The sequence below is a fragment of the Haliaeetus albicilla genome, chromosome 8 (assembly GCF_947461875.1).
Source record: "Haliaeetus albicilla chromosome 8, bHalAlb1.1, whole genome shotgun sequence".
Classification (NCBI taxonomy): Eukaryota; Metazoa; Chordata; class Aves; order Accipitriformes; family Accipitridae; genus Haliaeetus; species Haliaeetus albicilla.
In genome coordinates, this window is record NC_091490.1 from 41,113,020 (window position 1) to 41,136,947 (window position 23,928).

General features: G+C 44.0%; 1 protein-coding gene across 2 annotated transcripts in view; it reads left to right on the forward strand.

Annotated features, from left to right (window-relative positions):
• LOC104324704 (fibrillin-2-like) overlaps positions 1–23,928 on the forward strand; it is a 116,227-nt gene that overhangs the window by 11,814 nt on the left and 80,485 nt on the right. For both annotated transcript variants that reach the window (XM_069790223.1, XM_069790224.1), the window contains exons 3-6: positions 8,555–8,637; positions 10,861–10,959; positions 15,632–15,727; positions 17,806–17,901. In XM_069790223.1, coding sequence (XP_069646324.1) covers positions 8,555–8,637; positions 10,861–10,959; positions 15,632–15,727; positions 17,806–17,901 — 374 coding nt within the window. The remainder of the gene's footprint in view (positions 1–8,554; positions 8,638–10,860; positions 10,960–15,631; positions 15,728–17,805; positions 17,902–23,928) is intronic.

Here is a 23,928-nt window from a genome sequence, read left to right on the forward strand (position 1 = left end):
TGTACCTTTAAAACCAAATTCTTAGAACCAAAAATAATTGAAACTGCTGGGACTTGAACTCATTCCTAAAAGCTAAACAGATGCTGGGCTGCTTTGCAGAATAAGAGGATGATGTTTCAGGTGGGAGGGATGAAGCACCTCCTCTGCAGGACCGAGTCAATATCCTTACATTAAACAGGGGGTTGTCTGGATAGGAACAGCTGGCTTCTGCAGTGGTATTACTCTACTTTCTCATTTGCAAGTTACTTATCAAACTGTATACATTGCTTGAACACATACAGGCCTGGGGAAGTAAGCAGGGAACGTAGAGATAGCACAGTCCTAGACTTGTAAAACTGATATATTACTGAAATAAATACTTGCAGTACATTCGATGGATCTGGTAAGTCAAGAACGAGGAGGACACAAATATGCTCCCTTTTAGGCCAAGGATCCAAAAGTCAGCATTGTTTCTAATCTGTTCTCATGCCATGACACAATCCCAAATCCCTCTGGGTGGGGAGACGCATTACCAAAAACCACTATCACATTTGGCAGTAATTATTGCCCCCCCGGTGATCTCCACTGAGGCCAAGGGTGACTGATGCCTGCAATGATGCTCCCCAGTTATTGTGAGAGATGATCCCTGGGGCCCAGCAAAGAATCAGACTAAGATCAAAACCAAAAAGAATCTTGAATTATAGGAAAAATTTCCAGCTCAGATGGAGAGGTAGGATCATTGTCCCTGGAATAGCCATGTGCTTAAGTCATATAAGACACATTCATTTTGTTTGACTCTTTGCACAGGCATGAATTTCATGATGAAAGGAGGGCTGCGGGTGGGGGCAAATAGTCTAAAAAGAAACTTCTATGTCTCTTCCCCAAAATAGCTCTTCTGTGGATAGCAGACAACCCTCCTTTTTGCAGTATCAAATCAGAAGTCCTCACTAGCCTGGCATTAGCTATATTTTCTCTGAGTTGTTGAATTTACAGCAAAGGGTAATTCTGAATGACTTGGGGAAATCTAGAGCAGTGTTTGGGCTGATGGCCATTCCTAAAGCTGAACAAGTAGAAGTGCATTGAGAATTGACTAAATCTATTGCTGGATGGTTTGATTCTCCATAAATATTTCTAAGCTGAAACTTGAAGACAGAAAAAACCTGAAAATAAAGTAAGGGACAGGGAAGGTAGTGACTGTAAGCATGCCAAGGGGTTTCCATTCTTCCCATGTAAGTTGTCAGAATAGCTGCACCCCACCCCAAACTGGGTGTGTTTGCAGAGTGGAAGAGAGATTTTCATGTCTCTCGAGATATCCCAAGTGTAGAAAGAAAGAAGAACAGAAGAAAAATTGAGAAGATTGGGCAAGCTTATTGGACTTCTAAAATTAGGGGATTCTGCTCAAGCAGAAGAGGGGGAAATAGCTCCCCTGGACCTGCTGGCCGTGCTTCTTCTAATGTAGCCCAGGATGTGGTCTGCTGCTGTTATGGATTTCTCTTATGATGAATCTCACCCACCTATTTTGAGGACCAGTACCACAGATGAAGTCTCTTATCTCTTGATCATTAGGTTTGTGGCTGGATAGTTAAGCTGTGGAGCTTCTCATCCTGAAATCATGAGGTGGTGATCCCATGTGCTGGTGGGAAAGTTGCCGCTCACCCTTCCATAAAACACTGGGCTCCAGCCCTACTACTTAGCCTGCACAGTTGTACTTTGGCAGGGCAGGAGGGTGGTTTTTACGGAGTGTTTTGTTTGAAACACTTAGAGAAAAAGGAATTTGTGCTTGGTCACTTGCCTGACTTACATCTGGGGCCTGGTAAAAGTGCAAGCCATACTTTTATTAACAAAGTCTTAGTTTACAAAAAGACGAAGTAGTATGAATTTCTGAGAGCACCTACTCGGCAACCTTGACTTGTTCTCATCAAGATAGCAGAGAAAACCTGCAAGAGATGTAAAGTGTTGGCATCTCTGCCCTTACCAAGAGACTCAGTCTGGTCTAGAGAACCCCTACTCAGTGCAGCCAGACCTTCTTAGCTCAGACTCCTTTTCCCATTGAAAAGAGAATATCTTGAAAAGTAGTGCTCAGGAGACAGTCACAGCATCGAGGACCTGTTTTCACCCAGCAGGAAGAAGTTTTAGATTGTATCAAGGAGGGAAATAACAAATTACTGTGATAAATAAGGAAAAGGATCCCCATGCTCAGGCAGCAGATACCCAGTCCAAACTTTTCCAGGCAGACACAAAGAAAACAATGAGCTGGGAGAAGCGTTTGCTGGACCACTGAGCATGCACCAAAGCAGACTAGTTCCAGGCTCTCAGTCACTGGACAAGGGTCTGGGCTTGGTGAAAAGAGCAGGAAATTGGCCCAAAGTAATGAACTATAGTGAATTCTTCCTGAATTAATATGTTGAATCCCCCTGGATGAGGCCAGTGAGATGGAGAACATGTGAGCAGCCGGGGGAGCAATCCTTGTGCAGACCAGAGCAGCTCTGAGAATTACCCCAGCCCTGGCAAGCCACCAATTTTCATTCACTTCTGTCTTCCTCTAATTTAAGGAATGGAAATACTGCTTCTGAAGGCCAGTGACAACTGAGGTATGCTGATTACTCATGACAGGAGAGACAAATCCTGGGCTGCTGTTCCTGCTGTCTGGAAAGCACACACTACATGTAGCCAAGGGTTCATTAGCCGTGGGTCTTGCTGGGTGGCAGGAGAAGTGCTCCTTGCAAGACACTGCCGTTACTACACAAATCAGCCCTTTAGTGACTGTGCAGAGCTTTCTGAAGAAGGTTTGGAGAGTTCATTCTAGCTGGGTATTCCTTCTGCCATGGCTGAAGGAGTGGACACAGACCTGTGTGCATGCACGTGTATTGAGGACATAGCTGTGTGTGAGCAGGAAGCTCAGGGTGACTTGACTTAGTTTTTGGCTAGCATCTGAGTCTGCAAAGTGTTCTCAGCCTGGACTTCACACACTGTGCTGTCTGCCCTCTCCTACCTTTAACAATGAGTACAATTCTGCTGCGGTTACACTAGGCATCTGACAATAATTGGCAGGACGGAGTCTTTTTCGGCTGCTTGCTCAGCTAGTAGGCAACAATTCAGTGCTCTAGGCTGTATTTCCCAGGCTGCTAACAGGAACAGGCTGCTGCAGCAACAGCCAGATGCCGCTTGTGTTCTGTCCCCACAGGCGGGCTGGCACCCTGAGCCTGTGGGCAGTCTTGTGGTATGGACTGGCTCCCAGTCCTTGCTCATGCCTCCGACTCCATTGTGGATTTGGGAGAAAGGCTTCTCTTGCTAACAGCCATGCATTTTCACATCACATGGCCACAGCTCTGCTCTGCTCCAGTGTTTTTTTCTTGGCATCTCCCAGTTCTCAGATGGAGTCGCTGCCAGCAGGCAGCATTTGGTGCCATCAATTGAAATTCATGCTTACTTTGTCCCTGCTTATCTCTATAATCCTATTGTTTATTTAAAGTGGACAAAGAAGACACTATAGCTAGCATTGCTTTCCCTTTGGTCCTTTTCTTAGCATCACTCTTTTGGCCATATTCATTTTCATGAACATAGTTCTCTTTAGCAGCTGAGCTCTTTCAGCCTTTTCCTAGGCTGCACAGAAAGTGTTGAGGGAAGATCTGCCTCATATAGGCAGGTCTATTTTTGCATCAGCCATGCAAACCATGGGGGTGGACCAGCAGTGCAGTCGTTTGCCAGAAAGCATTGCTAGAAAGGACTGGCACAAACATGTCAGCTCTTATCTTTATGGCTCTAACACCCAAAGGAAAAGTCACGCAGGCATAAGCACCATCTCAGCAGTGTAACTATGTCTCACCAGGACTGCATCATGTCTGGATAAGACCCTCTTGCTACTGCTGGCTAGCAAGGAGGCAAAGCTGACAGTGAGTAGAGCTAAAAAAAACCCTCCTGATTTTTAATTTAGAACTAATTGCTGTGAAGTTTCTTGATAATTCTGAAATATCTGTGGATTTTGATTATCAGCAATAATCAGAATGTTGTGGGCAAGTTGATTAAATTTAAATGATTTTCCCTCTAACCTTGACCTTCCCATTCTTAGGAGCTCTTCACCACAAACTATAGTTGCAGTTTTCTGTTTAACAACTAAATGACATGCCTTTTATCCACACCTTCTTGCTGATGAGAACATGGGTTTCCAGCTTGTATTTCCCAGGATCAAGATAACTGCTGTTAATTTTAAAAAGTAATTTTGTCACAACTTTGCTGAAGATGTTGGTTTTCTCTTACAAAACAGCATTCTCGTTATTGAGTTCTTGCTTTGGAATCTAATTTCATTCTCCCTCTAGGTCATTTCTGTGACACCATTAATTTGAACCCATTCAGAATGGATTCCGCCCCTGTTTTGTTTTGAAACTTTGCTAATTTTTAGCATATGTTTATGAAGGTTCAGTTTTGGAGAACAATTGTGATCTGGTAGTTTAGCCTACTGTGTAACAGGGTGCCCAGGACCTCTCCCAGGATCCCTGCACAGAGTTTGATGAAATCCTTGGCTGGCTGTCTTTTAGAAGGAGGTGGGACTTGCCACCATAGTTAAAAATACATACTTCATTATCAATTTCATTCAACTTCCACTTTCTTCTGTCTTAGTCTATGGGATTGATGCCAAATACCTCTTCCTTCACTGACTTTGACAAAAAAATCCCTGATTAAATGGCTATATAATATTCTTTAATCTTCAACAAGGCCTGAAGTAGCCTGAGGCCAGGGTGTGAAGATCATTAGTGTACTAAGGTTAATGGCTACCTCCCTTGCATAGCTGTTCACATTGACGTATTGAAAACAGGGCACCAGCAAACAGATTCAGGTGGAAGTTAAACTGCAATATTTGGTGCCTGGCTCTGAGTTGTCTGGGCTGCCTACACATTGCATGGAGAGTCCTATATCAAAAAAAGATCATCCACCCATCCACCCACCCTGTATGCTGGGAACCTGAGGTCTGAAACTTAGGCTTTACAGGACCTCCATCTGCTCAGAGTGAACTTATGTTCCCAGTTAATGCCAACCACAGACATATGTCTACTTCTAACTGGAGATTTACACTTGAATATCAGGGGCAGTACTAGCTAGCTTTGTGTTTTATCCAACCTAATGCAACCAGGAACTGCAACCCAAGATGTTCCCCCATCTGCAGGGAACCTTAATCCATATCAGCAAAATCAGCTCTGCATTCAAGGTCTCCTTTTAACTTCTAAGCCCAGGAGAAGCAACAGATGCCCAGGCTTTTGGAAAATATAGGCGCTTTTGAAATCAAAATACAGATTTACTCTCCATCTCCAGCCATAGCACCAAATTATTTTAGCAGAGCCCTTGATTCGATGTTTGCAGGGCTGGTGAAAGGGCTCCACATAGCACTGGACAAAAGCAGGTCATATGGAAAAAACAGTTGCCACAGTTTCTACACAGGTCGTCGTATGCTCTGGGAAAATTACAACTGGGAAGCAGAGCAGCACCCTTCATTGCACAGAAAGTCATTCAACATGGTCTGTGCGGCTCAGGGCTCTTCTAGTCACCATGAAGAGTAGAAACTAGGATTGCTTTTACGTGGGAACATCATTGCTCAGTACAGGGTTCCTCAGAGTTTGCTCTCAGTCCAGCTCAGTGTTTTTGTCATTAATGCAAATACTGCCCAGTTCCTTTTTCCATGGGAAAGCATTCTACTTCTTCCACTTTGGAAAGGTACACCAGCAGCATATCTGCTGCACATCTGCTGTGTGTCTGCTGCATGTCTGCTGCACATCTGCTGTATGTGTCTGCACATGTGCTGCACTTCTGCTGTGTCCCTGTTTTGTGTCTGCTGTGTGTTTGCTGGATGTGCTCTGCACATCTTCAGTGTGACTACTGTATGTACACTGTGTTTCTGCTACATCTGCTGTGCATCCTCTGTATATCTGCTGCATATCTGCTTTATGATTGCTGTGTGTTTTCTGCACACATGTTGTATGTATGCTTCATCTTTGCTGCGTGTCTTCTGTGTATCTCCTGTGCATCTACTGCAATCATGCTGAAGGTGGAAGACTCATGTATGCCTGGGTAACTGATTCAGGGTTGTCTGGAATCCACTACCTCTCCCAGCCAGAAAAGGAATCTGCTGCCCTAAAGCACTACAAGTTCTTGCCAAAGTCCAGACTAGAATCTGGTAGATGGGCACTACAGAGTGCAGCCGAGATTGGCTGTTGTGCCCAGGGCACACAACCATCCCAGCACCCTCTGCCTTCCCACTCCTGGCTCGCTGCAGGAACTTGAGAATGGCAACCAGAGGAAGAAAATCTTCCCCAAATCCCCACCACTCAGGCAAAATTTCCAGGCAGAAACAAAGGCAAGTTCAGGAAAAAAGACTAATGGCACACCTACTATAACAGAGACGTCAGGATTTGAGGAAGGACAAGCAAGACAAGTTCTGCAGTAAGCACTTCACGACATGGGAGGGAAGTAGAAACGTCCATGGTTAAAGCAGTTTCGACACAGCCACAGGTAATGGTTGGGGTGCTGTTTTAAAGGAATGAAGGGAAGCTGAGACAGTACCTGCCTTATTATGCATGGTTCTTGCTGGTGGCAGAATAGCAGGGAAATAAAAAGAGACTGTTCCCTGGAAAATGAAATTGGTTTGTTGATCTAGCTGAAGATCAGGGATGAATCGACACATTTTCAGAATTGAAAAAAAAACCCAAACAAATCAACCAATGCTTTTGGAGTTTGTAAAAATCGGATATTGTTGTTGCTTCAGTCTGCCAAATCCATCAATTTGCTCCCATGCGCCATCTAGCCAGAGCTATTTCTCCAGGTAGCTGTGATATGCTGGTAGTTGTGGAGGTGTACTTCGCAATGAAATGAATTACAGTGAACACAGAATCACAGAATCACAGCATGGTTGAGGTTGGAAGGGACCTCTGGAGGTCATCTGGTCCAACCACCCTGCTCAAGCAGGGCCACCTAGAGCTGGTTGCCCAGGACCATGTCCAAACAGCTTTTGAATATCTCCAAGGACGGAGAATCCACAACCTCTCTGGGCAACCTGTTCTATGCTCAGTCACCCACAGTGAAAAAAGTGTTTCCTCATGCTCAGGTGGAACCTCCTGTGTTTCAGAAACATCCCAAACTGCATAGCAGAAAATTGCCAAATCTGATTCATTCGCATAATCCCATCCTGTCTGTGCAATGATGATGATAGTTACTATCATCAGCCCCAGGCAATCTGCTGAAGTGGTTGATGTAGAACTTAATTAGTAAAAATTACAATGAGGATATGGAAGTTTTGGACAACAGATCCTGACAAACTAATCTGATATTTTCCTTCTCTTAACAAAGAGAAAATTAAAGGGTGGTGTAACAACCTACATAGGTCTACTGGATGAAGAGACTTTGTTAACATATGGTTCTTCAATCCAGCAAGCAAAGATATAACAAGATCTAATGGCTGAAAGGAGAAGCTAGATAGATTCAGACCCCAAAATTAAGCTTAGAGTTTTAACAGTGGGGATTATTACTCACTAGAAAACCCTCCAAAGTGTATGCTTATTCGCTGGTGATTTTAGTTCAAATTCTCATGCATTTCTAGAAGATATGATCCCTCAGTAAATCTCCAAGAAGAGGTTGGAGGGTTGCTAGCCAGGGTCCAGACAAGGTCTAAACTCTCTGCCTACACTTACCTCTCTGCTGCCTTCCCCCATCTGTCTGATCCTGTGTTAGAGCCCCAGCATCTCTTCAAGGGGCTGTGTTCTCGTGACTCCACACTTGACAATGTCACAAGAGTATGAACATTACCTAGGTTTGTGGTTTTCGTGTTTTCTTTTGGAGATTTTTCTTGGGAAGTCTGTTGGTTCATGTATGGATGTGTGTAAACATACAACATGGTGTAAATGCCATGCTGAGGTATATGCTCGGGCTGGGTTTCCTGCCGTCTTTGCTATGTGACATTGATTAAGCCATCCAACAAAAAAGTGAAGACAAAGAAAACTATGGGCAGCCTGTCTGATAGACAAGTTGGAGTGTGCAGGAGTTTAATTGCAGAGTCAGAAAGGAAAAGCAGGACTTTGTCCATCTTATGCATAAAGAGCACTGCTAAGCTATGTTCACAAGAGACAGATGTCCTGCTCCTGTGCAGCTTATCAAGACATTCACTTGCTTGTGGTCTCTAGGGTTGTCTGGTATCTAGGTGTCTCTCATCCCACATGGAAATGCAGGTCTCCAACTGACTGTGTCTAACCTTGTGGGTATGGTCCCATGCCATGGCTTTGTGTCAGGGTAGCTCTGGCTGTGCCTCAGTCCCTCACTCCTCCATATAGTGCTAAGAGGGTCACTGTAAGATCAGAGCCCCAAAGCATTCTGCACAGGGAGGTTGGAAGTCTGTTATTAAAATAATATATGGTGGCTCCTTTTGGTGGGAATTAAACATAGCTTGTTCAAACTCACGGTGAGGGAATGGAGTTTGGCAGAGAAATGTCACACAAGAAGCTCTTCAGCTGCTCTCCTGCAGCGATGATACATGCTGAATTTATCCAATGGTACTGCATAGAAACAGAGGAAAAAAATTGTTTTTAATTTTCAGACCCAATGTCTGTGGCTCGAGGTTCCATTCCTACTGCTGCCCCGGCTGGAAAACGCTGCCCGGAGGGAACCAGTGCATTGTCCGTGAGTATCCATTTTCCTGTTAAGGGCACCAAGGGAACTAACTGCCATGTGGGAAGGAATGCATATCTCACATTTCAGCAGATGATAGAACATTTCATAATCCACTGGGACAGGAGCAGCGATTGCTGGGAGTTCTCATCTCTGCTAGTCTTGATTAAAGCAGGGTGGTTGCAATTGGTCCCATTTAGTGCATGGCCTTTTATCTTCTGCCAAATTGCCACTGTGTTCCTTGTTGCTTGACAGTTTGTGTGCCTGCTTTAGAAGATTAGCCTCAAAGGAAAGCTATTGGTGACTCCTGAGAAAGTTATTTTAGAGCTGCTTGTTTAGGTGAAATAATTCAGTCAGTTTCTAGAACAACAGCTAGATGCTGACATTGCAAACTTGATGTCATGAGACGGTGTCTACAAGCAGGAATTTGCATCTTTCTTTGAGTGGCCATCCAAAGCAGGATGCTGATTTAGATAAATCACACCTCTATTTTGGCAGGTAGCTTTCCTATTTGGAGTAGAGCATTATTGGACTCCTAAGTGCTGATACACTCCTATAAAATCCATTAAGGGGCTGATGGTTTGCATTTCTGTCAATTAAAGGCATGAGCTATAGGGAGATGAAGGAGCCTGCCCTTTGGAGGATGCTCCCATGGGAAGTGAAAATCAGCTTAGGAGTAAATAAATGAGATTCTTACTGGAGACAATAGGGGTATTTGTACTCCATTTAGTCATGCTTCAGACTGAAACACAGCAAATACACTGGAGATATTAACCATAACCTGGATATACAGAATAGCAGACAGCACTATGGGATGCTTGTATCTCCTAGTATTTTAGCTTTCTGAATAAATTTTCTGCATTAGAGCATGCTTGGAATTGTATGTGAATGCCCTTTTCCAAAACTTCGTAAAAGTAATTGACAGTGGGAGGTTTCAAGTTGAGGAAAACAGTAGACTTCTCTAGTGGGATCTCCCACATAATACAGGTCATATATTTCAGAAGTAATTCCACCTTCAGAGTCAAAAACTCAGTCATCTTGGAGAGAAACACCTTGTGTTTCCTAATATAGAGCTGTCTGGGACCTCAAATGTACAAAACTGAGCCCAAAGCTGCAAATAACTCTCCTCTCAAAGGAAATGGTGTCTGTTGTATTATGGGTGATGGGGCCAGTTAGTGTGTCCTTGCACACAATAAGTAACCAGTCCCAGAGTATGGCATTTTACTCACTCGAGAAAGAAGGGCAAAAAAGAGGCATGATGTCTCAAGAGTTAAATGCATCCGACTTCACCCCAGGTGATGGTAAGACATGGAGTTCTGCGCCCTCTCCTTTCCCCACAAGAAGAGACAGGCAAACTCATAAAATCCTTCTCAGATCCCTTGGATGTATCCCACCAAGGATACAAGGCTGGAGTTTAATGCTGGCTGCAGCGAAGGGTTAAGGAATTCACAGCCAAATAGCTGCTCAGTGGCATGCAGGGTTAGCGACATTCAGACAACTCTGCTGACTTTTCTCATAACTGTAAAACATGCCATCTGGGCTGGAGGTCCTCAGGGGACTGTGTGTTCTAATTGTATTTATAAAACACACAGAGATGAGATACTTTCATGGGGCTCTAATAAAATCTGTGCTTACACAGGTGGAACAATACTGCCAGCTATGCTCTTGGCTCCCATGGCACAGGAAGGGGAAGAGATTAGCAGGGGTCCCAGGCAAGAAAGGATGGGGATTGATACGAAGGCATCCTGCTGATGCATCTCTGGCTGACTCGGGCTCAGCCCGTCATTCAACAGGAGATGCATCTCAGTAATAGCCAGTTTCCTCAATGCCAGACTGTGGACTGCAAAATGCTTCATGGAAACACAAAAATTTTAAGGAAAAGAACAACCTGGCTCAGTGTGAATGTCACTTGTCTCTGCTGAGAAACATTTTTAGCAGGCAATAGTGAAATGTGTTTTCCCCATCCTCTGCTGCTGAAAAAGCAATGTGGTAGCAGGACCAGCCACAGTCTGTGATAAAAGGAAGATGTCTCCAGGAACTCCCTGTGAGCAAGTGGGTCCTTCCCACTGTTGCTCAGCCCATGCCGAAGTCCTCAAGTGTTACCCCAGCTTCATCCCCAGGTTATTATTCTTAAAAGACATGATTTCACACCCTTTTGGCAGCCAAAAGTGCATCTGTGAGCAAGTTCACAGACTAGCACATTGTGCTAATCACTGTGTCCTATTCTTCCTCCAGCAATTTGCAGGAATTCTTGTGGTGATGGATTTTGTTCACGGCCAAACATGTGTACGTGCTCCAATGGACAACTTTCTCCCAACTGTGGCTCAGCTGGAGGTAAGAGAACATTGCTGGTGATTCTTCTCCCTCTGCAGTAGTTATGTGCTCTCTTAAAAATTTCCCAGTCACAATGAAAGGAAATCTCTGAAATATTTTGTGTTTTGGCAGCCAGGTTCTAATCTGAATTGGGTAGTAGTCACAAAATCTTTCATTTCTTGTGGCGCTTTTACTAATGGTCCTCATTGCCCTGATACCTGGAGAAAACTGGCAACCTGCTTCCAATTTCTGCTACTTTGGTGTGAGAAATCCTACAGGTTGCGGCTCAAGAAATCATATGTCACAGCAGCAAGTAGCAACTCTGCTGCGAAAGAGTCTATCGACCCCTGGCTGTTCTTTGAAGTGGAATTAAATCTGTCACTGCTTTTGTTAACCAAATAAATATATTTTTTCCAATGGAAAAATTACTAAGTTTTTCTTAGCCTGTGATTTGGATGTCAGGGACCATTGCCCAGCATTTTTAGCAAACTGCAGTGACATGATGAAGTTGCACACTGGCAAAGTTGGGAATGCAGAAACTGCATTGCCACTTTTTCTGCTTTATTCTCCCATCTCAGACCTTCAGGACAAAAAACTGAAAAGCTCTGGGAAGAGGACTGGGTGGATGAGGTTTCTGAAAACAAACTATGGAGGACTCAGCAGCTTGACAGTCACATATGCAGAAAGCAATTCCCATATCCCTCTGGTAGTCCCTGCAGGATGTATTCAAGACCAGATCTTGCTTGCAACCACTGCGTTACCCTGCAGCACATGGCTCTGCACAGAAAACACTCCTTTTGCTTGAGTCTCAATCCTGATAGCTGATGGTCTTGTGTACTTTCTGGAAGGGAATTATTGCTCCTCTTTACCCTTTTTTCCACTGGGTTGTATTGCTGGAAAGGACCTGGGAGTTATGGTAGACACCAGGCTGGAAGTGAGTCAATAGTCATATAACAGAGGTCAATGGCCACAAGTTGCCACTTGGGATGTTCAGGCTTGGGATCTTGAGGCATGACGAGAACTTTCGTACACTGGAGTGTGGTGCAGTGCTGGGACAGGTAACCAGAGCTGTGGGGGATCGCTCTCCTTGGGGGGTTTGAAGACTTAGCTAGACAAAGTCATAGCCAGCCTGATCTGGGGGGGCGACTAGATAGAGATGTCCAGCAGGCCCTTCCACCCACGCTCCTGTAAGCCAGCACAGGGACCCACCTGGGTCAATGCAGGCTACACACGAGCCAACAGGTCTGCCCGAAAGGGCTTCACTTTTTTCTAAAGCCAGTAGCAGTGTGTGAACGGGGATTGGCCTTCATTCTAGATCTCCAAATCATACCAGGTGACCATTTGCACCTGACTGTATAAGCAGTCCACCCATACATGATGACACTACTGAAACACACCAGCCAAAAAACCCCGAACCTGCAAGCAAAGGAACAGAGCTGTGGCACAGTGTTGTTTTAAGAAGGCTGATTTTGCTAGTGCCCTCTGTGAAATGCAGAAGTTAATGGGATTTTATGGAGTCTTTTAAGGTCTCAGATGACCATTGCTACAGACAACCCAGAAATTTATTTTCCATTATTGCCCGTCTGTAGGCAAGCTATTGTTAATAAAGTGACTCGCAGGCATCTGATTGAAGGCCAGAGAACTAGCCCCCTCAAACCTCAAAACCACATTCAGGGTGTGACTCAAAGAAGGAAATTCCCAGAATCTGATTCCAAAGTGCCACGTTGTGCTACAGCCCTGCAGATGTGCCCTGCAAGCGCTCAGCACCAGAGCCTATGCGTGCGCTGCTCCGCAGACCTTCCCTGTGCTTTGCTGAGAGGAAGGTGCTGGAAACACAAAAGTTTCTGGAGTGAGGGTCCATATGTTAGCAATCATGGAGGAATGCAAGGAATGCTGTAAGCACTATATACGTTTGGGCACAGACCTGGCATTCCCCTGAGCCTGGGGTGGATTTCAGCATGCACTCGGGGGGAGGGGGGGTAGGTTCCTCTGCAGGGGCTTCATCAAATCTGGCATTCATTGTGGGGATGTTTGGATCTGCATTTATCATGAATGCTTCAGGGAGGTAAAGAAGACAAATTGTGCATTCCAGAGGCAATAAAAGCCACTCTGCCTCTCTCTGTCATAACAAAAAGCTTGGTTTCCTACTTCAGGGAGTAAAGATATTTTAGGAGTAATTTGCAAGTGACTGTTTAGATAGTAGTAGTCAGTAAGCAGACAGAAAACCTGCCTGCAAACTCCACTACTGATGGCTGGCAGAACAGCTGCAGCCACTGATCCTTTAAAATAAATTGTAGAACTAATCCAATCCAATCCAATCATGGGAAAAGTTAACTAGGGCGAGCTGTCATTCTCTTTTTCCTAGAACTTCAGTCTCTGCTACCCTGGAAAATCCTGACAAAGCATAACAGGCCTTTAAATTCTTGGTTAAAGATGTTCTTCTGCACTTCAAATCTGCAGGGGGTTCTACCAGTGCCAGCCTTGGAGATAAGTCAGATGGTGATGAGACTTCAGGGCTTCTGGGATCATGGCAGAAATAAGAAATGAGACCTGCTCCGTGCAGGTCCAGGAACAGTCTTTGCCAGTTAGTTGGAAAGTTTCTGGATGAGCATCATGGCTCTTCTCATGTCCACACCCTGAACTCCCCAAATTTCTCAGCTTCACTAAACCTTACCACTTGCTGAATGCATTGAATGCGAGGCTCAGGGTGCTGTGTAGGGAAGAGCTCTGACAGATGGACAGCTCTGACAGACAGACACTTCCTAGCTACCTCTGTCTCTGGGCAGCCCTCCCAGATTTGCTGTATGTAATGGCTTTCCCAGGACTGATTAATTGTAGTGAGGGGTGTAGGGTGAGCATGTGCTGGAAACAGTGCCTTTTCCCAGAGAGACTGGTCTCATGTCTGACAATCTGGGCAACGCTTTGAAGCCTCAAGCTTAGTTTCTCTAACGATTAAGCTTTCATCTAAATTTGGCCTGATCTCTGGCCATAGAGCAATAGGAAGAATAGTAGACATCATGACTAATTCGAACCACGCTAGCGATGCATGGATTAAATGTACAGCACATGTGCCGAGCATTTTGAATGCAAAGCTCTGAGACTTCCCATTCTGCTCGTCCTTCCTTTCAGGCTTCCTCTGAACAAGGCGTCAACCATATAATTATCCCTATTGGACACTTCTGAGTCCTACTACCTTTTGGACAGACATTTCACTTGCACTGGCCCCATCTCTTCCCTTCTTGGAACTGATGTAGCATGCACAGAGAAGACACAAGCCACAGCTGAGCATCCACTCACATATGCACTCTCCAGCCCCACCTTCTCCAAGCTGCCAAGTCACGGCCCCTCCTATCCCTGGCAGACAAGAACTGTGGTGTACATGCTGAAAAACAGTTTTCACATAACTTGCTATAACCTCAGGCACTTGCAATTTGAGTTGTCACATCTTACAAAGGAAGAATGCATTGTTCCAGGCGTTTCAGTAAAGAATGAAAGCTGTTTGACCTGTATTTGTAACTCAGTGTTTAGCAGTAAACCTCCCCTTTTGGGCTCTTCTACTTAAATACCACATTCCTTAAACATTGAATAGTGATGAAACAGTTAAAGCTAATACTGGCTTTGTGTCTACATCAGTATAAAACTTCCCGACTCTTATTTATTGCTATTGTTTTCCCACAGTGTATTAGTCACATTCAGTGTGTCATAATCTAGTGTGAAAGCTGAACTCTAACATAGAAAGAATAGATGATACGTGCTTTTCTTTTCAGATTTCTTAAAAAAACCTCTTGTATTAAATGAACCTCACCAATAAGGCCACATAGTAATTGTAAAAGGAAGAGAAATATCTTAAAAATTGATGATTTTCCCCCGCCAAAGAAATTCTATCCCCCCAAACATCTCATAGGTCTTTTAATATGAAGGCATTTTAAAGATTAGACAGCCCAGAATGTGAAAAGCGTGTTTTGAAAATGGAGCAGCAATCTAAAAGAATACTAAAAAGGGTATGAAAATATTTGAAAAGTGTAGTATCCTAAAAGAAAGAATTGTTTAGAATGACAGTTATCAAATAAAGGGAGATATCAGGAAATATGCCCTTACTTAGAGTCACATGAGCTATGGCAGGACGTCCTGTAGAAAGGACAAAGCTGCAGATGTTTAATTGGGGTAGATTCCTTAATGAAGTAAAATGATGAGTGTCTTTGTTTTCTGTGGAATAAGGCCTATTTATATTACTCTAAAAACTGTTTGCCATAAGAGAACAGTGATACCTTGCCTTGTATGAGATGGACTTGAAGAATTACATCCCCTAAATTGCTCCTAGTCTCACACTGCCCATCGTGTTCATGGCTTTTCCCTATCCAAACAGTTCAATACTACCAGGTACAGGAACAATAAAAATGTCTTACATCTAGGGAGTAAAGAACAGACTGTGGTATTTACTTTTGTAAGCAACTTTGGGGTAATTATACGTCAGTAAAAGTGCAAGCCTTTAACCACACCATGGGCTCATATCCTACCATGGGAAGTCAGCAGTCTCTCCATTTAACTTGAAGGAACTGGACACCTAACACCACCCTTAGATTCTGCATTGAGACAAGAAAGTTTTGAACATCCATTACATGTGAGGTGTTCACCTCCTGTCACAGACAATTTGTTGCATCATCGTGTAATATTTCCCTGCTCTTCTCCACAGTCCAAACCTGCAATGTGAGGTGCATGAATGGTGGGAGCTGCAATGAGGAGTCCTGCCTCTGCCAGAAAGGCTATACTGGAACATACTGTGGACAGCGTAAGTACTGGCAACACCTACTGTATACATGGTGAGCTGAAGGGCAAGGCTAGATTCATGCAGCCTCATGACTAGAGAGGTCACCTTGCACACAGTGATGTACTCTTTGATGTCATCCCTGTATTCTCCTCTCCATTGGAATCTTAGGCTGCTCTCCTTAGGGGGTATAGATATATATCTATATCTAGATATATTAGATATAATTTCACTGTAAATATATATAAAAATATATATGCAAATATATAGGTATATTAGATATCATTTCTCTGTAAATAGTTTTAGATAAACAGCATATTCTCTGGGAAGGGGCTTTTTGTGGGAAACCTTCATTTTAGCTCAAATGAAGTCTTTCAATTAGAAGAAGAAAAACAAAAAAACCCCTAACAAACCAACATTTTTTGATTATAAAGTACACCTGGTTACATTTGGGGGAGTTCACTTTTTAGTTCTGTTTACTTGACAACACTGACTTTCTATAGGAAAATGTCAATATAGTAATGTAAAGAAATTTTTCAACGTTTTATGATGGTTTTCTATTTTGCCAAAGCACCTATACCTTTCATAGGGAGAAATTCAGTTTTTTCCCCTAGTTTCCCATGAAAGATATTTGGCAATTTTAAATCATTGCTCATGCACATTGTAGAATTAACAACCAAACAACTTAGGTGCCATCTTTAAGAATTGTCTAGTAAGCAAGCATGCACAACAGTTTTTAAAAAGAATCTCTGATCAAATGGAACTTCCCAGGCAAATTTCTAATCCCTGTATCAATGTGAGATTCACTAAAGTCTTCAGTGAAGTCTGTGAGAATTTTTTTAAAGATGGGCAAACCACCATATTTCCCCTAAACTTATCCTCAGCTATGACTGAATCATATTTGCTGAAACTTTCCAAAAAGTTCAACTAAAGGCAGACACACCATATGGAAAATTTCATTCTGAATAGCTAAAGCTTGGGAAAATTATAAGTAACAGCAATCCGGGGCTTATAATGGAACGTGCTAGGCAACCTTAATTATGTGCTGCTACCAGCTCCACCTATAATATCCTCAGTAGAGTTTTCATAATGGTTCAGATATTGGCAAGACATCACTGACAGGGTGGGGAACAATGGAGAGTCCCACTGGCAGCATCCCAGCAGAGCAGATTTCAGCTTCCTCGGCTCCAAGATGGGTGTAGCCTTTGAAGGCTGTGAAATGCGGCAGTACCTGGCCTCTCTGCAGCTCAGAGCTTAGCACTAGACCAGTGAGGGCCACGCTGAGGTATCGTACAAGATTGCTGTGGACCTCACCTTTCATGAGTTTATATTCTTCTCATCTTCAATGCGCTGGTGTTGCTGGGCAACTGAGTAGCTCAGAGAGTGAAGCTCCGTATAGGAACTTTAAGAAGTGTCATAACAGCCATAACAATCTCATTAGTCTTTACAGCTACTGAGATCTTTTTAGTAGGTCAATGGCATCTGTCACAACCAGCAATTGCTCATGTCATGTGCAGAAATGTTCCTACATCCTGTTCAATTAGCTTAGTCTCAGCCCAGGACCTAATCAGCAACCTACTCCTTTGACTTCAGTCCTAGACTATTGACTGCAGTTTTTCAACTAAGGGTAGCAGGTCTAATTTTAAGTCAATGAATACTTGTGTGCTGATCAGACTGGTTCTTCATTGCTTTGGGTACATGGGTTTAAATGGGTGACTAGTCTCCTCTCCTCACATTTCACTGTTGTCATACGTTAAACATTTGCCTTTATGCAGTTTCTCATTTTTATCAGTTCCTCTTGACCTTGACATTTAAATCCCTATGCTGACCTGAATGAACTGAGATTCCAGAGTGTAGGAAATCCTCTCAAGTGAAATAAGAGTTTATAGCCTTTTTATAAATGAGTTCATTCATAAACAGGAAGTAATTTTCCAGGAAAAAATATTAAGACTTTTCTCTGTATGTTCACTGCGTGGAGGAGACTCCTGACGGGTGAACAACACAAAGTAGGTGATATTCCAAGTCCTGCCAGCACCACACGCCTCACACTGTGGTTTCATTAAGAGCAGAAATCACTGATTTCTCTTTCTATTTCAAAATAGCTGTCTGTGAAAATGGCTGTCAGAATGGAGGTCGATGCATTGGGCCAAACCGTTGTGCTTGTGTCTATGGATTCACTGGTCCCCAGTGTGAGAGAGGTAAGGAACACATTTTCATGATATTATCACTGACAGAGCACAGGATCAGGAATGGTATATTTAAGCACGTGTACTAAGGATTCAAAATTTTATGTGAATTTCTGCTCAATTCCTCTGCCTGATGATACAGCCTGTAATGACAACCTCATACCCAAAACACTTCCCGAGATCCCTGGTTATTACATGTGCAGGATGCAAAGTGCCTACTGACTGCACGGCTGGTCAGTGTCTCTGGATCCTCCTCTCCACATGTGGCCCCTTGTAGCAGTTTGTTAAACATCAGTAAAACCCCGTGCTGAGTACAAAACAGGTATTTTTCTCTTGCACATTTCCCTGTTTCTTGTCTTGATAACCCGGGAGTGGCTTAGAAATGCCGGGAAGCCCCTTAGCACAGCATCCTCATGAAGGGAAGGTGACACCATCAGTCCCTTCCTAAACACTAAGAGAGAAGGGAAAAGAAACGTAAGCCAAAACTTTCAAACATGTGATGGGTTGACCCCAGCCGGCAGCCAAACACCCATCCTACGTCTCTCTCACTCCCCTCTCCCTTGGGATGGGTAGAAGACAGAAGGAAGTCAGAAAGACTCATGGCTGGAGATGATGTCAGCTTAATAAGGAGAGCAAAAGCTGTGTGTGGTAGCAAAACAAAATAAGGAATTGATTCACTACTTCCCACCAGTGGGCAGACACCCAGCCAATTCCTGGGAAACAGGACCTCAGCACCTGTAATGGTGTCTTGGGAAGACTAACACTGTAACCATCTTATATCCGCCCCTTCCTCCTTCTTTCCCTGAGGTTTTATTGCTGAGCATGATGTCATATGGTGTGGAATATCCCTTTGGTCAGTTCTGGTCACTTGTCCTAGCTGTGTCCCCTCCCAGCCTCTTGCCCAGCCCCAGACTACTAGACTTGACATTGTGCAAGCACTGTTCAGCAACAGCCGAAACACTGGGGTGTTATCCACACTGTTTTAGCTACAAAAGCAAAACACTGCACCACAATGAGGAAAGTTAACTCCATCCCACTCAGACCCAGTACAGCCAGCTAATTTTGGTGCCCATCTTGAGTCACCCTGAGCTGGACTTGCAGGACTCGATGATCTTAAATGTCTTTTCCAACCTAAATGATCCTATGATTCTATGACTCTCAGTGTTCGCTGTTCCTGCTCAGCACTGCAAGTACGACTCACTGCAGGTCTTGCAGAGGAATGACGTCTAAGGAGTTAGGGACCACACGCAGTTATGGACCACATGCAAAATGCTGGTTTAAGGACTTGGCCAGCTCGCACAGGAACTCCATCAGACATGGGTAGATGGCAGTTCACCAGGCGAGCACTCAGGTCCCCCATCAGTAAGATCATTTCTGCAGCCTCCTGCCTCTCTCACTATATAGAATCAAATTCCTGCAGCAACTCAGTTTATTGCCTGAATTTGACCTGTCCTGTGTGCTTCAGGAGACAGTTACTTTTGGGTGAAGGAGGTCAATACCATGTACCATGAAAAATTATAACTAATGATGTCACCAATGCAAATAGCCGATAATTCTCAAATGAACATGGACCTGAAACCCCAAAAGTCAACTTTCTGACCTTTGCAAAATTATTTTCACGGATTAGTACTATAATTACATGAAAAACCTTGAAAATTATGACCAGAACTTAAGGTTTTCCATGAAAGTACCTTATTGTAGTAAAAATGTTTCAAAGGGAAGCATAAGCCAACTCTGGTTTATTGTAAACCTCATGCAGTTCGATGCCAGCTGCTCATCCAGTATGAATCGAAACAGCTCCAGTAAGAACTACAGTTTTCACCAGCTAAGCATATGGCTCTTAGTGACATGTGGCTTTGCTGTATTTCATCCAGCCAGCATGTGCTGAGTGGCTAGATCAGGTTTACATTTGGGCAGTGTGGGTATGACTGAGGTTTTGGCTGAGATACGAAATTTCTCCCTTTCCTGTTGGCTTAAATGGACATCTCACGACACCGCTCTGATATGATTTTTGGCAAGGTCAGAGTGGCACAGAGCAGAAATGAAACTGAAACATGAAGCCAATGTGCAAACTCCCAGGATTAAGATCAAAGCACCCTGGAAATATTCTGCTTTTCTAGCCTCTCGCTTTCTCAAGATTGGGCTAATTCTGTTTAACTCCATGTCCAAGGATCGGACTGTTCTTGCCTTTAATGTTTTTTTCCAAGTTGGGGATTCTTGGCAACATGATTTAGAGGGTGAGATAGGAATAACAGTTGGTTTCCGGTAGCCCAAGCATCAGCCAGCCCAGCTTGAACAGTGGCCAGCAGAAATACGCAGAACTCAACATAGTTGTGCAATGTTCCCTGGTTGCAAAAGTATCTACTGAACCTAATGGTGCAGGTGCCCCATAAAAGGCCTCTGCTGTGGTTTGAGCCTCACATTTATTGGATGCAGAGAAGGGAAAGCTTTTTAAGAGCCTCCACACACATTTATTGAAGTAACCTTTCATTGTTCCAGTCTCCTTCTTTGTACTCTCCTGCAAACACAGGTATCGGTCGAGCACTGCCGTTACATATTCTTTAAGCCCTCTCTCTGCCTTTTTCTAACATACACACACACCTGTACATGCAGATGTGGATTGCTGTAGTTATGGAAAGGAATTATGATAACAACCTTTCTCTTTTGAAGGCTCTACCTTGCAAGATTCCTTCCCCTAAAACCCTAAACCCAAGCCCCAGAACTGTGTCTGTAGAGCCGCTTACTTTTTTCCTAGCTCATGGGGATCTGAAGTATTGAGATTCATAAATCGATATGGACATTGGCCTTGTTTGAAAAGAAAGCTAGAAATTTCTTAAAGAAACTTCTGGATACAGCAATGCCAGGAGGGACTGAAAAATCCAACTGTCCTGACTCTTGTGTGTGTGGTAGTGGAGGGGGTAGGAGAGAGAATGGAAGAGGCAGGAAAAGAAGGGGTCTGATCAGGGGCAGACTTTGGAGACATCTTGTAATGTATAAAATTCTTTAAATAAAGAGAGCATTTTTACAAAGCCTTTAGAGATTTGGTTTAGTCCAGACTTGTACTAAGAGACAAAACAAGCTCTCCAGCTGTGTATACACAGGTCTTCCCTGCCAAGACAAACAGAGCGCTTGCTTTGCTAAGAGATGTTAAAAGTTACACTTTTCAAAGAGGCTCCTGGCTGGGCAGTCTGTGAGTTTGCAGCCAGGTGAGGTGGTTGTGACTGACCTACCAGAATAATTAGCGTGACAGCAAAGAACTTAACCCTTCCAAGGAGAAAATGAATTCCTGCTTCATCACTAGGCCTGTTAAGATGAAGTCCCTAAGCACCAGACTTACTCGAGACATGACCACTGTTGAATTCCTGTTCAGTTTCTCCATTTAAAGCAGCCACAGTATTTGACATGTTTACAAGCATCCTTGGGAGTCTCCAGTAACAGGAGACTCAAGTAGCAGGCTTGGAAGCAACATGGATCATCTATAGCTCTCCATTTATCTCTGAGTCTCGTTCCTAAAGATTTTTCTGAAGAAAGATTAATTCAAAGCAGAGCCTGAAACCCACTGGCTTCATATGGAGGAAGTACAGTTTTCAGCCCAAGGCTCCGTGGTGATGCTCTCATAGCACGGCTGGGTAGGTGGTTGAGTACTCTGGAAATTCCTTGGATTCCTGCCTGCATCTCTGTGGGCAGAGAGCTTCCATTAATGCCAGTTACTGTCTAGCAAGACATCATTCACCTTCCTCCTTCTGACACAGAGTAGCTACTGTGGTGTTTCTCATGGGGGAACCATTGCTAACTACTAAAAGCAGCACGCTGGCACTAGGCAATAAGAATGCACTCTTGCACTCTAGCATCCTTGTGTCTGCTGCTTCCAGACCACAAAATGAGAGACTGTCCTGGCTACAGAGCACGAAGAAAATGACAGGTAGTTTAAGCTGGCTTTCACTGCCTTTTGGGAAAGAAAGCAGAGATAATGTGATACGTACAGTCATTTCACTATGTGCTGTGAGATGTCTACTGATAGGAACCATCTGGGCTTGCAGATCAGACCACACTCAGCCGGCAGAAGAGAGAATGTGTTGTAGGATACATCTCCCCACCTCTCCCAGCCCCATTACTGAAATGGGGCAGTTGGTTTGATCATAGCTGGCTATTGTGGAGATTTTATGTTCTGAGCATAGGACAAAGCAGTATGAGCTCTGCTGCTCCATCCTGAGTCTGGCCCACTGCTTGTGCTTGTTTGGCAGCTCATTACATCACCCTGTTACATTTCTCTGTAAAATAGTAGACATTTTGCTGCAGCACGAGAACTGTGAGGAGTCACCAAAGGGTTGCAGGAGGGCTGGTAAATCAACTGCTGGCAGCGATAAGAGCACGATTGAGGGAGGACTGTGTGTTGAGATACAGCCAACTCTGCATTTGCTCCTGGTGATGTTCCCAAATAAGCCACCTCAAGGCTAGAGCCACAGTGTTAAATAAACCATAAGATGCCTCAGACTGAAAAGTTGTGTTAAGAGACCAGTCTGGTAGGAAGGATGGGCTCGCTCCAGCTCATATTGCTGTGGCTGACTGGCTTCTGGACCAAGAGCTGGTTTGCCTCCAGCCAGCGTGGATGCACTGGATATTTGAGGATGTGCTTTTACAGGTGGAGATGTTACCTCAGCCTAAGGAAGCACACTGAATATTTTCAGCTTGATATAAATGCCAGGAAATGTGGTTTTTAAAGAGCCCTTCTGTATCAAAATTCACCAGTATCCATGTTTCAAGTGTAGCAGAAGCAGGCCAGATGATACCTCACACACAGATGGCCCTGAACTGATGACTCTTTGGCTTTGCAACTTGCTATTATATTTGGGGACTTCATCTGTCTGCTGCTCTGTCACTCATCTGCTTCTCTACCAAAGAGCTCTGTAGGAGAAGCCTCTTGAGCTCAGCACAGGCATAACCAAGCGTACAAAGGGATTTCCTTCAGCCAGGACAAATCTCTAAGTGGTTTGTTCAAGCTGAAATGCTAGTCTTCCTCATGAACATTTCTTCCCAAGAAGACCTGGGTAAAATGATGCCATTACTTCAGGAAGAGTCTTTGGTCAAACACACTTTACATCCTAAGGGCTGTACCCTCTTCAGTAGTGCACACGCTGGCAGAAGTGGCTAGTTGACAGTATCACAGAGGGGTGGGTAGTCCCTTAGCAGAAAAGTCTTTCTTGTAGAATGTGACAACACGTGAAAGCAGGGGCTGCCCCCGGTCATTCTGCTGAAGCAAGGCAAAGGGACTGAAAGCTGAAGGAAAACAAGTTCAAATTGGAAAAAACAGATCATGTTTTTAACAAGGAGGTCCGTTTCAGCTGGCTGTCTTCGACAGGAATGTGCTGGATCCCCCCCTGTGCTACAAAACCTCACTTTAGACCTCTGTGGGATAGATGTGTCCAGCTGAGCACAGCGCGCCATGAAACCTTATAGATGATGGGCTGATAACAGCACTGAGAGGCAGGATTCACTGACCAAATGCAGACATTGCCTTTAGGATGATTGTATACAGAGGGGTGATCAGTTTGCCACAGACATATGGACTATGGACTTCTCTACGTTTAACCAGGTGAATCCCATCTTTGGAGTCTTCAGATCAAGAGAGAAGGGCTTTCTAAGGATGTGTTGTGGCTAATCCATATGTGGTAGGGTTTAGGCAAGAGTCTCTGGCTGTCATGCACTAGCTTGCTTGACGTTGGGACTTAAGACCAATTCATTCTTAACAGATTTAAAATCTGTAAATGCCTGAACAGTGTAAAGATAGTTGTCTGTAGGCTTCTCTCTGCTGCAAGGCACAGCGTGGTTGCCACAATCTGATTGTTATATGTACAGAAGATAATACCACGCAAAGATACTAACTTGTTTCAAAGAACACAGACCTGCATTAGTCCAGCTAATATCTGTGCTGAGGAGTTGGGATTCTCAGAAAGGCTCCTTAGCTTTGTACAATTGCTGTTGTTTGTAGTGTGGCCATTAGCTGTTCCTTTGCTCTCTGGAGGTGTGCTTTCCTACAGG